At 48.9% G+C, this 16,826-nt stretch overlaps 1 protein-coding gene across 14 annotated transcripts in view; it reads right to left on the bottom strand.

Moving 5' to 3' along the window:
* Nucleotides 1–16,826, bottom strand: part of LOC129861971 (pleckstrin homology domain-containing family A member 5-like) — a 260,961-nt gene that overhangs the window by 25,649 nt on the left and 218,486 nt on the right. For 13 of the 14 annotated variants that reach the window (XM_055933206.1, XM_055933212.1, XM_055933207.1 and 10 more), the window contains 4 exons: nucleotides 12,531–12,686; nucleotides 9,640–9,828; nucleotides 2,908–3,025; nucleotides 239–357 (listed from right to left, as the gene is read on the bottom strand). In XM_055933206.1, coding sequence (XP_055789181.1) covers nucleotides 239–357; nucleotides 2,908–3,025; nucleotides 9,640–9,828; nucleotides 12,531–12,686 — 582 coding nt within the window. The remainder of the gene's footprint in view (nucleotides 1–238; nucleotides 358–2,907; nucleotides 3,026–9,639; nucleotides 9,829–12,530; nucleotides 12,687–16,826) is intronic. The other variant, XM_055933220.1, reaches the window with a different exon arrangement.

Raw genomic sequence — 16,826 nt, 5'->3', positions numbered from 1 at the left:
GTAGCCTAGTGGTTAGAGCATTGAGCCAGTAACCCGAAAGGTTGCTAGATTGAATACCCGTTCTGCCCCTAAACAAGGCAGTTAACCCACTGTTCCCCGGTAAATAAGAATTTGTTCTTTCCTGACTAGTTAAATAAAGCTTCAAATAAACAACAACAAAAACATTTTTTATAAAAAAATACCGATCTAATATCCACTTCATAAACTCTATTGATGTCTGCAAATGTCATAGCCTCACCATGCGTGGGTCTGGCCTCCCTCCCCTCCTCAGGGTGACGTAGGAGGTGATGCTGGAAGAATTTGGCATGTTGGGAGATTTGGTTCTGGGGGGAACGATGCCAACAGGGTAGGACATTCCTGGAGGGAGAACAGCGGGCAAGCAGAGCGTCAGTAATTAATCATTAACATTCCGTAACCAAGGCACACAGTTGTTGCATTTCTGACACACAGCTGAATAGATTTATGCCACTGTCAGGGATCTACGATGATATTTTTTTTACAATGCAATATATATTTTTGTCAATGCAAATAGTCCGGGTGGCCATTTGATTCATTGTAATTTAGGAGCGCAATGAAAGTCTTTTGAGGAGGAGTGTTTTTATGATAAGAAGTTACTAAAAGTGAAAGAACAAAAGGTTTTTGGGGTGTTCCATGCTAAATCCAAGTACAATGTACCCTCAAATATTCTAGTCAGATGAGTCAAAAATATTCAGCTAAATCACAAGCTGGAACAGTGAGTGCATTCAGATATCACGTGTATAAAACAACTCACGCCTGGGGGACGAGATATTTAGAACTCACGTGTGAAAAGGTTAAAGGTTAAAGGAATGATTCCATACATTTTTTTCAAATTAACTGCCAATATGGCAAACATTCCACTCAAACAATGCAGTCCATCCACAGCCAAACACTGGAATCAGTACATGATGGGACTTAGACAAGTTGTAAACGCAACACCAAAACTCTAGTTCAGACATTTATGCTCGTTTACATATATTTTAGACAGAGAATGGGTATAAAAACAATGATATTGTTATTAGCTCTACAACAGTGTGGCTCTAGACTGCTTTTCCAACTGAGAGCAGCACACAGTGATTCATAATTATTATTTTTTTAACCCTTTTTCTCCCCAATTTGGTGGCATCCAATTGGTAGATACAGTCAGTACAGTCTCATCGCTGCGACTCCCCTACGGACTCAGGAGAGGCAAAGGTCGAGAGCCGTGTGTCATCTGAAACACAACCCAACCAAGCTGCACTTGACACAATGCCCACTTAACCCGGAAGCACCAGTGTGCCGGAGGAAACACCGGAAACCTGGAGACCGTGTCAGCGTGCACTGCGCCCGGCCCGCCACAGGAGACGCTAGTGCGCGATGGGACATCCCTGGCGGCCAAACCCTCCCCTTACCCGGACGACGCTGGGCCAATTGTGCGCCGCACATGGGTCTCCCGGTCGCGGCCGGCTGCGACAGAGCCTGGACTTGAACCAGGATCTCTAGTGCCACAGATAGCCCCACTCTAGTGCCTTAGACCACTGCCCCACTCTAGTGTCTTAGACCACTGCCCCACTCTAGTGTCTTAGACCACTGCTCCACTCTAGTGCCTTAGACCACTGCCCCACTCTAGTGCCTTAGACCACTGCCCCACTCTAGTGCCTTAGACCACTGCTCCACTCTAGTGTCTTAGACCACTGCTCCACTCTAGTGCCTTAGACCACTGCTCCACTCTAGTGCCTTAGACCACTGCCCCACTCTAGTGTCTTAGACCACTGCCCCACTCTAGTGCCTTAGACCACTGCCCCACTCTAGTGTCTTAGACCACTGCTCCACTCTAGTGCCTTAGACCACTGCTCCACTCTAGTGCCTTAGACCACTGCCCCACTCTAGTGTCTTAGACCACTGCCCCACTCTAGTGTCTTAGACCACTGCCCCACTCTAGTGCCTTAGACCACTGCCCCACTCTAGTGTCTTAGACCACTGCTCCACTCTAGTGTCTTAGACCACTGCTCCACTCTAGTGCCTTAGACCACTGCTCCACTCTAGTGCCTTAGACCACTGCTCCACTCTAGTGCCTTAGACCACTGCCCCACTCTAGTGTCTTAGACCACTGCCCCACTCTAGTGTCTTAGACCACTGCCCCACTCTAGTGTCTTAGACCACTGCCCCACTCTAGTGCCTTAGACCACTGCCCCACTCTAGTGTCTTAGACCACTGCGCCACTCTAGTGCCTTAGACCACTGCTCCACTCTAGTGCCTTAGACCACTGCGCCACTCTAGTGCCTTAGACCACTGCGCCACTCTAGTGCCTTAGACCACTGCCCCACTCTAGTGCCTTAGACCACTGCCCCACTCTAGTGTCTTAGACCACTGCGCCACTCTAGTGTCTTAGACCACTGCTCCACTCTAGTGTCTTAGACCACTGCCCCACTCTAGTGTCTTAGACCACTGCTCCACTCTAGTGCCTTAGACCACTGCCCCACTCTAGTGCCTTAGACCACTGCGCCACTCTAGTGTCTTAGACCACTGCTCCACTCTAGTACCTTAGACCACTGCCCCACTCTAGTGTCTTAGACCACTGCCCCACTCTAGTGCCTTAGACCACTGCCCCACTCTAGTGCCTTAGACCACTGCCCCACTCTAGTGCCTTAGACCACTGCCCCACTCTAGTGCCTTAGACCACTGCGCCACTCTAGTGCCTTAGACCACTGCCCCACTCTAGTGTCTTAGACCACTGCCCCACTCGGGAGGCCCCTTGATTCATTATTTTTGACGTGTGTACTATACCCTTGGTGTTTGAAGGGTCTCTGGCCTGTGTGTGTGTGTGTGTGTGTGTGTGTGTGTGTGTGTGTGTGTGTGTGTGTGTGTGTGTGTGTGTGTGTGTGTGTGTGTGTGTGTGTGTGTGTGTACCTTTGGTGTTTGCTGGGTCTCTGTCAGACTGTTCTGATCGGTCCTCTCCGTTGGTTTCATCCACCTCTGCTACGGTGGTCAACTCTGGTTCACTCTTATACAGCCTGTAGTCAGGACCCTATAGGGGGAGAGGAGAGGGAGAGAGGTCAGGACCCTACAGGGGGAGAGGATAGAGAGAGGTCAGGACCCTACAGGGGGAGAGGAGAGAGAGAGAGGTCAGGACCCTTCAGGGGGAGAGAGAGAGAGAGGTCAGGACCCTACAGGGGGAGAGGAAAGAGAGAGGTCAGGACCCTACAGGGGGAGAGAGAGAGAGAGGTCAGGACCCTACAGGGGGAGAGAGAGAGAGAGGTCAGGACCCTACAGGGGGAGAGAGAGAGAGAGGTCAGGACCCTACAGGGGGAGAGGAGAGAGAGAGAGGTCAGGACCCTACAGGGGGAGAGGAGAGAGAGAGGTCAGGACCCTACAGGGAGAGAGGATAGAGAGAGGTCAGGACCCTACAGGGAGAGAGGATAGAGAGAGAGGTCAGGACCCTACAGGGGGAGAGGAGAGAGAGAGAGGTCAGGACCCTACAGGGGGAGAGGAGAGAGAGGTCAGGACCCTACAGGGGGAGAGGAGAGAGAGAGAGGTCAGGACCCTACAGGGGGAGAGGAGAGAGAGAGAGGTCAGGACCCTACAGGGGGAGAGGAGAGAGAGAGAGGTCAGGACCCTACAGGGGGAGAGGAGAGAGAGAGAGGTCAGGACCCTACAGGGGGAGAGGAGAGAGAGAGAGGTCAGGACCCTACAGGGGGAGAGGATAGAGAGAGGTCAGGACCCTACAGGGGGAGAGGAGAGAGAGAGGTCAGGACCCTACAGGGAGAGAGGATAGAGAGAGGTCAGGACCCTACAGGGAGAGAGGATAGAGAGAGAGGTCAGGACCCTACAGGGGGAGAGGAGAGAGAGAGAGGTCAGGACCCTACAGGGGGAGAGGAGAGAGAGGTCAGGACCCTACAGGGGGAAAGGAGAGAGAGAGAGGTCAGGACCCTACAGGGGGAGAGGAGAGAGAGAGAGGTCAGGACCCTATAGGGGGAGAGGAGAGAGAGAGAGGTCAGGACCCTACAGGGGGAGAGGATAGAGAGAGGTCAGGACCCTACAGGGGGAGAGGATAGAGAGGTCAGGACCCTACAGGGGGAGAGGAGAGAGAGAGAGGTCAGGACCCTACAGGGGGAGAGGAGAGAGAGAGGTCAGGACCCTACAGGGGGAGAGAGAGAGAGAGAGAGAGAGAGAGGTTAGGACCCTACAGGGGGAGAGAGAGAGAGAGAGGTCAGGACCTTACAGGGGGAGAGGAGAGAGAGAGAGGTCAAGACCCTACAGGGGGAGAGGAGAGAGAGAGGTCAGGACCCTACAGGGGGAGAGGAGAGAGAGAGAGGTCAGGACCCTACAGGGGGAGAGGAGAGAGAGAGAGGTCAGGACCCTACAGGGGGAGAGGAGAGAGAGAGAGGTCAGGACCCTACAGGGGGAGAGGAGAGAGAGAGAGGTCAGGACCCTACAGGGGGAGAGGAGAGAGAGAGAGGTCAGGACCCTACAGGGAGAGAGGAGAGAGAGAGAGGTCAGGACCCTACAGGGGGAGAGGAGAGAGAGAGAGGTCAGGACCCTACAGGGAGAGGAGAGAGAGAGAGGTCAGGACCCTACAGGGGGAGGAGAGAGAGCGGTCAGGACCCTACAGGGAGAGAGGAGAGAGAGAGAGAGGTCAGGACCCTACAGGGAGAGGAGAGAGAGAGAGGTCAGGACCCTACAGGGAGAGGAGAGAGAGAGAGGTCAGGACCCTACAGGGGGAGAGGAAAGAGAGAGGTCAGGACCCTACAGGGGGAGAGGAGAGAGAGAGAGGTCAGGACCCTACAGGGGGAGAGAGAGAGAGAGGTCAGGACCCTACAGGGGGAGAGGAAAGAGAGAGGTCAGGACCCTACAGGGGGAGAGAGAGAGAGAGGTCAGGACCCTACAGGGGGAGAGAGAGAGGTCAGGACCCTACAGGGGGAGAGAGAGAGAGAGGTCAGGACCCTACAGGGGGAGAGGAGAGAGAGGTCAGGACCCTACAGGGGGAGAGAGAGGTCAGGACCCTACAGGGGGAGAGGAAAGAGAGGTCAGGACCCTACAGGGGGAGAGGAAAGAGAGGTCAGGACCCTACAGGGGGAGAGGAAAGAGAGGTCAGGACCCTACAGGGGGAGAGGAGAGAGAGAGGTCAGGACCCTACAGGGGGAGAGGAAAGAGAGGTCAGGACCCTACAGGGAGAGAGGATAGAGAGAGAGGTCAGGACCCTACAGGGGGAGAGAGAGAGAGAGGTCAGGACCCTACAGGGGGAGAGGAAAGAGAGAGGTCAGGACCCTACAGGGGGAGAGGAGAGAGAGAGAGGTCAGGACCCTACAGGGGGAGAGGAGAGAGAGAGAGGTCAGGACCCTACAGGGGGAGAGGAGAGAGAGAGAGGTCAGGACCCTACAGGGAGAGAGGAGAGAGAGAGAGGTCAGGACCCTACAGGGGGAGAGGAGAGAGAGAGAGGTCAGGACCCTACAGGGAGAGGAGAGAGAGAGAGGTCAGGACCCTACAGGGAGAGGAGAGAGAGAGAGGTCAGGACCCTACAGGGGGAGGAGAGAGAGAGGTCAGGACCCTACAGGGAGAGAGGAGAGAGAGAGAGAGGTCAGGACCCTACAGGGGGAGGAGAGAGAGAGAGGTCAGGACCGTACAGGGAGAGGAGAGAGAGAGAGGTCAGGACCCTACAGGGAGAGAGGAGAGAGAGAGAGAGGTCAGGACCCTACAGGGGGAGAGGAAAGAGAGAGGTCAGGACCCTACAGGGGGAGAGGAGAGAGAGAGAGGTCAGGACCCTTCAGGGGGAGAGAGAGAGAGAGGTCAGGACCCTACAGGGGGAGAGGAAAGAGAGAGGTCAGGACCCTACAGGGGGAGAGAGAGAGAGAGGTCAGGACCCTACAGGGGGAGAGAGAGAGAGAGGTCAGGACCCTACAGGGGGAGAGAGAGAGAGAGGTCAGGACCCTACAGGGGGAGAGGAGAGAGAGGTCAGGACCCTACAGGGGGAGAGAGAGAGAGGTCAGGACCCTACAGGGGGAGAGGAAAGAGAGGTCAGGACCCTACAGGGGGAGAGGAAAGAGAGGTCAGGACCCTACAGGGGGAGAGGAGAGAGAGAGGTCAGGACCCTACAGGGGGAGAGGAAAGAGAGGTCAGGACCCTACAGGGAGAGAGGATAGAGAGAGAGGTCAGGACCCTACAGGGGGAGAGAGAGAGAGAGGTCAGGACCCTACAGGGGGAGAGGAAAGAGAGAGGTCAGGACCCTACAGGGGGAGAGGAGAGAGAGAGAGGTCAGGACCCTACAGGGAGAGAGGAGAGAGAGAGAGGTCAGGACCCTACAGGGGGAGAGGAAAGAGAGAGAGGTCAGGACCTTACAGGGGGAGAGGAGAGAGAGAGAGGTCAGGACCCTACAGGGGGAGAGGAGAGAGAGAGAGGTCAGGACCCTACAGGGGGAGAGGAAAGAGAGAGAGGTCAGGACCCTACAGGGGGAGAGGAGAGAGAGAGAGGTCAGGACCCTACAGGGAGAGAGGAGAGAGAGGTCAGGACCCTACAGGGGGAGAGGAAAGAGAGAGAGGTCAGGACCCTACAGGGGGAGAGGAGAGAGAGAGAGGTCAGGACCCTACAGGGGGAGAGGAAAGAGAGAGAGGTCAGGACCCTACAGGGGGAGAGGAAAGAGAGAGAGGTCAGGACCCTACAGGGGGAGAGGAGAGAGAGAGAGGTCAGGACCCTACAGGGAGAGAGGAGAGAGAGGTCAGGACCCTACAGGGGGAGAGGAGAGAGAGGTCAGGACCCTACAGGGGGAGAGGAGAGAGAGGCCAGGACCCTACAGGGGGAGAGGAGAGAGAGGTCAGGACCCTACAGGGGGAGAGGAGAGAGAGAGAGGTCAGGACCCTACAGGGGGAGAGGAGAGAGAGAGAGGTCAGGACCCTACAGGGGGAGAGGATAGAGAGGTCAGGACCCTACAGGGGGAGAGGAGAGGGAGAGAGGTCAGGACCCTACAGGGAGAGAGGAGAAAGAGAGAGGTCAGGACCCTACAGGGGGAGAGAGAGAGAGAGAGGTCAGGACCTTACAGGGGGAGAGGAGAGAGAGAGAGGTCAGGACCCTACAGGGGGAGAGGAGAGAGAAAGGTCAGGACCCTACAGGGGGAGAGGAGAGAGAGAGGTCAGGACCCTACAGGGGGAGAGGAGAGAGAGAGAGGTCAGGACCCTACAGGGGGAGAGGAGAGAGAGGTCAGGACCCTACAGGGGGAGAGGAGAGAGAGAGTCAGGACCCTACAGGGGGAGAGGAGAGAGAGGTCAGGACCCTACAGGGGGAGAGGAGAGAGAGAGGTCAGGACCCTACAGGGGGAGAGGAGAGAGAGGTCAGGACCCTACAGGGGGAGAGGAGAGAGAGAGAGGTCAGGACCCTACAGGGGGAGAGGAGAGAGAGAGAGGTCAGGACCCTACAGGGGGAGAGGAGAGAGAGAGAGGTCAGGACCCTACAGGGGGAGAGGAGAGAGAGAGAGGTCAGGACCCTACAGGGAGAGAGGAGAGGGAGAGAGGTCAGGACCCTACAGGGGGAGAGGAGAGAAAGAGTCAGGACCCTACAGGGGGAGAGGAGAGAGAGAGAGGTCAGGACCCTACAGGGAGAGAGGAGAGGGAGAGAGGTCAGGACCCTACAGGGGGAGAGGAGAGAGAGGTCAGGACCCTACAGGGGGAGAGGAGAGAGAGGTCAGGACCCTACAGGGGGAGAGGAGAGAAAGAGTCAGGACCCTACAGGGGGAGAGGAGAGAGAGAGAGGTCAGGACCCTACAGGGGGGAGAGAGAGAGAGAGGTCAGGACCCTACAGGGGGAGAGGAGAGAGAGGTCAGGACCCTACAGGGGGAGAGGAGAGGGAGAGAGGTCAGGACCTTACAGGGAGAGAGGAGAAAGAGAGAGGTCAGGACCTTACTGGGAGAGAGGAGATAGAGAGAGGTCAGGACCCTACAGGGGGAGAGGAGAGAGAGAGAGGTCAGGACCCTACAGGGGGAGAGAGAGAGAGGTCAGGACCCTACAGGGGGAGAGGTGAGAGAGAGGTCAGGACCCTACAGGGGGAGAGAGAGAGAGAGGTCAGGACCCTACAGGAAGAGAGGAGAGAGAGGTCAGGACCCTACAGGGAGAGGAGAGAGAGAGGTCAGGACCCTACAGGAAGAGAGGAGAGAGAGGTCAGGACCCTACAGGGAGAGGAGAGAGAGAGTCAGGACCCTACAGGGGGAGAGGAGAGAGAGAGAGGTCAGGACCCTACAGGGGGAGAGGAGAGAGAGAGAGGTCAGGACCCTACAGGGGGAGAGGAGAGAGAGAGGTCAGGACCCTACAGGGGGAGAGGAAAGAGAGAGGTCAGGACCCTACAGGGGGAGAGGAGAGAGAGGTCAGGACCCTACAGGGAGAGGAGAGAGAGAGAGGTCAGGACCCTACAGGGAGAGGAGAGAGAGAGGTCAGGACCCTACAGGGGGAGGAGAGAGAGAGAGGTCAGGACCCTACAGGGAGAGGAGAGAGAGAGAGGTCAGGACCCTACAGGGGGAGAGGAGAGAGAGGTCAGGACCCTACAGGGAGAGGAGAGAGAGAGAGGTCAGGACCCTACAGGGGGAGAGGAGAGAGAGAGAGGTCAGGACCCTACAGGGAGAGAGGAGAGAGAGAGAGGTCAGGACCCTACAGGGGGAGAGGAGAGAGAGAGAGGTCAGGACCCTACAGGGGGAGAGGAGAGAGAGAGAGGTCAGGACCCTACAGGGAGAGAGGAGAGAGAAAGGTCAGGACCCTACAGGGGGAGAGGAGAGAGAGAGGTCAGGACCCTACAGGGGGAGAGGAGAGAGAGAGAGGTCAGGACCCTACAGGGAGAGAGGAGAGAGAGGTCAGGACCCTACAGGGAGAGAGGAGAGAGAGAGGTCAGGACCCTACAGGGAGAGAGGAGAGAGAGAGAGGTCAGGACCCTACAGGGAGAGAGGAGAGAGAGGTCAGGACCCTACAGGGAGAGAGGAGAGAGAGAGGTCAGGACCCTACAGGGAGAGAGGAGAGAGAGAGAGGTCAGGACCCTACAGGGGGAGAGGAAAGAGAGAGGCCAGGAACTTACAGGAGGAAAGAGAGGTCAGTACACACACTGACATGAGGAAAGATGGGTAAAGAAATGATTCACAGTGAAGACATGCTGATAAGTTTAAATCAAATGGCCATGATGTGCAAAGGAAACGGACAACAATATTCAAATGAGAGGACAACAAACCAACCAACCGTAAAATACAAACAAAACCAGTCAAGTGAAATTAAATAACTGCCAAAACGACAGAAACCAAATAAACGGAAACAAACACAAACGTGGATGATTCACAAAGCAAGCTGAAGTAATATCAGATGTTTGACCATCAGCAGCAGGATGGACGGTCCTCATCACGAGGGAAAGAAAACATGACCAAAAAAACAAATCCAAAATGATGACCAGCAAGGATCCAGGGAAAACGCCAAAATAATCAAAAAAGCCACCAAAATGACATTGAAAAAGGGGAAATGTGAATGATTCACAAAGCAAGCGAGTAAAGGAAAACAATATGATGAGGAAAACTGAAAAGAATCGCAAAAATATGTCCAAAAATATAATAAATGAAGAGGGATCAGGCAACGGTGAGGGATGACAGCACAGGGTTGAGTCAGAGGTCAGAGGTCAACAGCTTACGCTGTGTGTTCCGTTCCTCTGGCCGGACTTCCTGTCCCTGTCCTCTGGACTCCGGTGTGGTGGCGGTGGGGGTGCCGGTCGCCCGCTGGAGGCAACACGAGAGGGGAGGGGGGGTACAGCAGGGCTGTTGGGCTCGTAGGCCTGGGGTAAGGGCGGCCTTGGGGGAGCTGAGAGGTCCTCCACTTCCTCCTAGAGATTTTATTTAGACAACATTGCTTTGAAAAGGAGCTTGTCTCAGTAAATGTGGCAGCAATAACATTTTTGAAGAGAATTAAGCTGCCTACCTGAACCTTTCTTTTAAAATTACAACTTTATTTAAACCGGTTCTACTCATTAGCCATTTTTCCATGACCTTTTCCCAGCGATATTTTTGTCGCCAGTTAGAAAGTCTGCCCAGATGATTTCCTGCTGTGGTGCGTTTCCAGTGAACTGTCTCATGTTAGTAAAAACAGCTGGACGTTATGATGTCACACCTTAAAAAAAGATGGATTTTTTTTTATACAAAAACTCAGGAATGTCGAATAAAAATGATTTGGTTGAAGTGTTTCCTTGATCCATTTAGACAAATTGCGTATTAATTAACTGGCCGTAGGCTGTATGCCCTCCCACCTACATCTCATGTCTTCCATTTCTTCCATTTAAAGGGGTATCAACCAGATTCCTTTTCCAATGGCTTCCTCGGGCTGTGACCAGGCTTTAGACATAGTTTCAGGCTTTTATTTTGAAAAATGAGCCAGATTGTTCAAAAGTAGTCAGGTGTCCTCTGATTAGTTCCTGCGCGCGAGAGGGGTAGCTCTCCATTTTCTTTTTCTCTCTTATTGAATAGGTTACGGTCCGGTTGAAATATTATCGATTATGTTTGTTAAAAACAACCTGAGGATTGATTATAAAAAACATTTGACATGTTTCTACGACCATTACGAATACTTTTTGGAATTTCCGTCGAACGGAACGAGGCTTTGGTTTTCTGAACATAACGCGCAACCCAAATGGCGTTTTTTTGTTATAAAAGTAATATTTATTGAACAAAATGAACATTTGTCGTGCAACGAGTTTCGTGAGTGCAAACATCCGAAGATTATCAAAGGTAAGCGATAAATTTTATTGCTTTTCTGACTTTCGTGGCCAAGCTAACCAAGCTAATATAAGGCTAATTGTTCTAGCATTGATTGATACACTCACAAAAGCTTATATTGCTCTTGTTGCAAAGCATATTTTCAAAATCTGACATGATAGGTGGATTAACAACAAGCTAAGCTGTGTTTTGGGATATTTCACTTGTGATTGCATGATTATAAATATTTTTAGTAATATTTTTGAATCTGATACGTTTTTCTTCTGCCTTTCAGGACCGGAACGAGGCTGTAGTTTTCTGAACATAACGCGCAACCCAAACAGCGTTTTTTTGTTATAAAAGTAATATTTATTGAACAACAATAACATTTATTGTGTAACTGGGAGTCTCGTGAGTACAAACATCCGAAGATTATCAAAGGTAAGCGATTAATTTTATTGCTTTTCTGACTTTCGTGACCATGCTAATTTGGGGCTAGCTGTTCTAGCATTGATTGATACACTCACAAAAGCTTGGATTTCTTTCTCTGTAAAGCATATTTTCAAAATCTGACACAATAGGTGGATTAACAACAAGCTAAGCTGTGTTTTGGTATATTTCACTTGTGATTGCATGATTATAAATATTTTTAGTAATATTTTGCACCCTGCAATTCAGCGGTTGTTTAGGAAAATTATCCTGTAAAAGGGTTCCGTAGCGCAGAGAAGTTAAGTAGCCCGCAAAAACCAGCATGGATAATATAAAGACTAAATATGATACAAAGACTATATATAAAGACTAAATATAATATAAAGACTACATATAAAGACTAAATATAATATAAAGACTAAATATAAAGAGTAAATATTTGCCATATTCGAATAATTATCACGGTCCGTTTCATGGTGACACTTACACTCCTGTATATCTGTAATCACTGGATGATAAAACTTGCACTCGGCCAATCAGAAAAGCAAGGCGATGCAATTCAGTCATTCTTGAAAGTCAGGACAATCTTTGTCCTGAAAATAAACATGATCTTTTTTTTTTTTTTTAAAGAGTTGAATAAATTGATTTTGCAAGCAGTAGAATAAAATGTGCAGCTTTTACAGTTAGCCCTACGCGATAACATCACGGCAATCAGCATTTATTCCCCCCCAAAACATTGTTTCCTTTATCATAATAAAGACAATTAGACAAAAGAAAAAGCCTGTTGAACAGATAAAAAGCGTTGTGGATCTTTACAACACGTCTCCTACAGCTGACCTTGTTCTCTTCGCGACATTTCTTTTGTTCTAATAAACCTGGAGACCTGCCTGGTGACGACACCTGTTTAACACGGAAGACCTCAACAATATCACAAACTGGTAAAGAAACAAAGACGTACAAGGCAGAGACTCAAAAGGATAGGAGCAGTTGACACACGAGCCCCGTCCTGCCTGTGGTGGCAGTAAGGGTACACACCCAAGGGGTAACTACTGGCCAGCCTTGTTACAGGCCGAGTCACAGTAGGGACGACAAGGTCAGTGACTCATCCAGTCACACAGCAGAGCAGAAGAACAGGCTTACATGGGGATTTACACAACCCTCCACTAGCTGTTGAATATAACCAGCCACATACTGTACAACCAACGAGTCTAGTCGACGTGTGTGTGTGTGTGTGTGTGTGTGTGTGTGTGTGTGTGTGTGTGTGTGTGTGTGTGTGTGTGTGTGTGTGTGTGTGTGTGTGTGTGTGTGTGTGTGTGTGTGTGTGTGTGTGTGCGATAGATGCGTCATGTTGCGTGCCTGTCTGTCCATCCGTGTGCTGCGTGCTTGCTAGCATTTGTCTGGTCCTCACCTCACTCTTGTGTTTGTTGGAGATGGGTGTGGAGCCGTAGTATCCCTGTGTGTCTGTGTGTCTCTGGGCTTTGTTCTTGTTGAGGGCCTCCATTACATCCTGGATCCTCCACAGCTCCTTCTGGATGTGGACATGCTGATGGCTGGGGGGCTCCGTCTGAACACACACACACACACACACACAGCTTGTAAATTAACAATGTAAATTTGACAGAAAGAAAAAGAGAGAGAGGGGGGAAGATTTCCAGGCCCAGGAACATGTACCAGTCTGTGGCGACCTAAATGCCAGAACCGGACAAGAACCTGACACCCTCAGCACACAGGGGGACAAACACCTGCCTGGAGGTGACAGTATTCCCTCCCCCATGTGCCCCCCTAGGCACAACAACATAACCAACAAAAACAGGACACAACTCCTGCAGTTCTGTCGCACGCTGGGTATGTACATAGTCAATGGTAGGCTTCGAGGGGACTCCTATGGTAGGTACACCTATAGCTCATCTCTTGGCAGTAGTACTCAGTCATGAGGCATCAAATCAACAGCAACTGAATAATATTAAGAAATGCTATAGATGGAAGGAAAGTAGTGTGGAATGCCAAAAAACAAGGCAAAGCAAAGCTGTCATCAAAGGATGGCTACTTTGAAGAATATAAAATATATTTTGATTTGTTTAACCTCTTGGAACTATAGGGGGTGCTGTTCCGCATTAGCATATTTGTGTCTCCAAATTAAACTGCCTCGTGCTAAATTCTTGATCGTACAATATGCATATTATTGTTATTATTGGATAGAAAACACCTTCTAGTTTCTATAGAAGTTGAAATTTTGTCTCTGAGTTGTACAGAACAATTTCTACAGCACTTTTCATGACAGGGTTCAGATTTCAATTTTTTTTACCTCTGATCTGGGGTCTGTTTTTAAGGCGACAGTGAATGCTATGAAGAAACCGACACTGCCTACGTCTTCCTCTGGGTGTCTGTACGTCATCACGCTTTCAATGGAATCGATGGGATATTCACAGCCAGTATAAAAGACCAAAATGTATAGAGACCGCCCTTTCTCGTCGTGCGCCTGAAGCGTGAAGGGCATCGGACCTGCCTCGTTCCAAATCGTTTTCTAACCAGCAATATTTCTCCGGTCATGTTTTTACTCGTTTTAGGTGTTAAAAACATCATAATGTAGTTAATTTGAACCGTTTTATAGCAATTTATATCCGTTTAGTGCGATTTTAGAGGAATTTATTTGTTGTGCACTCTGAAACTTTGGACACGTTTTGGGGTGTCGGTCGTTGGTGGTGGACATTTCGAAGGACAGAGGACATCTATCGACCAAAAGACGTTTATAACATAGAAAGGATACATTGCCCAAGAATCTGATGGAAGAACACCTCAAAGTAAGCAATATTTAATATGATAAATCGTGTTTCTGTCGAAATATTTTAAACGCATATTTCGCCATTTTGTTTGGTATAGCTTCACTTGGCGAACCCTGTATTGAAAAGTAAGGATAATTTTAAAAATGTAAATCAGCGGTTGCATTAAGAACTAATTTGTCTTTCGATTCCTGTAAACCCTGTATTTTTTAGTCAAGTATATGATTAGCTATTAATTAAACTAGATCACTCTGAAAGATGGCGACCGACATTTTCAGGCTTGTTTTGCTACTATTTTCATTGTGTAACCACGGTTTTGTATGGCTAAATATGCACCTTTTCGAACAAACTGTATATGTATATTGTAAAATGATGTTACAGGAGTGTCATCGGAAGAATTCTGAGAAGGTTAGTGAAAAAATTAATATCTTTTGGCGATGTTGACTTTTATCGCTCACTTTGGCTAGAATCAATGCTGGGCTGCTATGTGCTATGTGCTATGCTAATATAACGATTTATTGTGTTTTCGCTGTAAGACACTTAGAAAATCTGAAATATTGTCTGTATTCACAGGATCTGTGTCTTTCGATTAGTGTATGCTGTGTATTTTTACGAAATGTTTGATGATTAGTAGTTAGGTAAACACGTTGCTCATTGTAATTATTCTAGTCCATTTGTGACGGTGGGTGCAATTGTAACCTATGGCAGCTACCTGAAATATGCACATTTTTCTAACAAAACCTATCCCATACCATAAATATGTTATCAGACTGTCATCTAATGAGTTTTTTTGTTGGTTAGGGGCTATAAATATCTTAGTTTAGCCGAATTGGTGATGGCTACTGGTGTTGGTGGACAAATAAAAGATGGTGGATTATGCTAATGTGTTTTTAGGTAATAGATGTACATCTTTACATATTGTGTCTTCCCTGTAAAACATTTTAAAAATCGGAAATGGTGGCTTTATTCACAAGATCTGTATCTTTCATCTGGTGTCTTGGACTTGTGATTTAATGATATTTAGATGCTACTATCTACTTGTGAAGCTATGCTAGCTATGCTAAACAGTGTGTGGGGGGTGGGGGGTGCTCCCGGATCCGGGTTTCTGAGGCAGTAGAAGTTAACACTTTTTTTGTTTCTACATGATTCCATATGTGTTATTTCATAGTTTTGATGTCTTCACTATTGTTATACAATGTAGAAAATAGTCAAAATAAAGAAAAAACCCTGGAATGAGTAGGTGTGTCCAAACTTTTGACTGGTACTGTAGATCTTTTTCATAGAATCTGCCAGACCTGGGCCCTGACAGTAAATCTCAGTAAGACAAAAATAATGGTGTTCCAAAAAAGGTCCAGTTGCCAGGACCACAAATACAAATTCCATCTAGACACCGTTGCACACAAAAAAAACTATACATACCTTGGCCTAAACATCAGCGCCACAGAAAACTTCCACAAAACTGTGAACGATCTGAGAGACGAGGCAAGAAGGGCATTCTGTGCCACCAAAAGGAACATAAACTTCTAATTACCAATTAGGATCTGGCTAAAATATCAGTTATAGAACCCATTGCCCTTCATGGTTGTGAGGTCTGGGGTCCGCTCACCAACCAAGAATTCACAAAATGGGACAAACATCAAATTGAGACTGCATGCAGAATTCTGCAACAAATATCCTCTGTGTACAACATAAAACACCGTATAATTCATGCAGAGAAGAATTAGGCCGATACCCACTAATTATCAAAATCCAAAAAAGAGCCGTTAAATTCTACAACCATCTAAAAGGAAGCGATTCCCAAACCTTCCATAACAAAGCCATCACCTACAGAGAGATGAACCTGGAGAAGAGTCCCCTAAGCAAACTGGTCCTAGGGCTCTGTTCACAAACACAAACCACAAAGCCCCAGGACAGCAACACAAGGCTATGTGCACACTGCCCACAAAATGAGGTGGAAACTGAGCTGCACTTCCTAACCTCCTGCCCAATGTATGACCATATTAGAGACACATATTTCCCTCAGATTACACAGATCCACAAAGAATTTGAAAACAAACCCGATTTTGATAAACTCCCATATCTACTGGGTGAAATACCACAGTGTGCCATCACAGCAGTAAGATTTGTGACCTGTTGCCACTAAGAAAAGGTCAACCAGTGAAGAACAAACACCATTTTAAATACAACCCATATTTATGCTTATTTATTTTCCCTTGTGTACTTGAACCATTTGCACATCGTTACAACACTGTATATATATAATATGACATTTGTAATGTCTTTATTCTTTTGAAACTTCTGTGAGTGTAATGTTTACTGTTCATTTGTATTGTTTATTTCACTTTTGTTTATTATTTACCCGGTCTCCGGTCTCCCGGGTGGCGCAGTGGTCTAGGGCACTGCATATCAGTGCTAGCTGCGCCACCAGAGTCTCTGGGTTCACGCCCAGGCTCTGTCGCAGGTCCGTGGGGCGACGCACAATTGGCATAGCGTCGTCCGGGTTAGGGAGGGTTTGGCCGGTAGGGATATCCTTGTCTCAGTATGTAAAAAATGTAATAAAATGTATGCACTCTACTGTAAGTCGCTCTGGATAAGAGCGTCTGCTAAATGACTAAAATGTAAAAAAAATGTAAATGTATCTATTTCACTTGCTTTGGCAATGTTAACATATGTTTCCCATGCCAATAAAGCCCCTTGAATTGAATTGAGAGAGAAAGGTGAGCAGTGAGCTCTTATCTATCTCAGAGAATCCTTCCATTAGGCCTGTGGCTGAGAGATAAGGGTAAAGAGAAGCAGACAATAAGACACACTCTGCTGATGACAGGCTTTTGTGTGTGTGTGTGTGTGTGTGTGTGTGTGTGTGTGTGTGTGTGTGTGTGTGTGTGTGTGTGTGTGTGTGTGTGTGTGTGTGTGTGTGTGTGTGT

This window comes from Salvelinus fontinalis, chromosome 9 (assembly GCF_029448725.1).
Source record: "Salvelinus fontinalis isolate EN_2023a chromosome 9, ASM2944872v1, whole genome shotgun sequence".
In the NCBI taxonomy this organism is placed as follows: Eukaryota; Metazoa; Chordata; class Actinopteri; order Salmoniformes; family Salmonidae; genus Salvelinus; species Salvelinus fontinalis.
The sequence above is the reverse complement of the archived record's forward strand: the minus strand, read 5'-3'. Positions and strand labels throughout refer to the sequence as shown.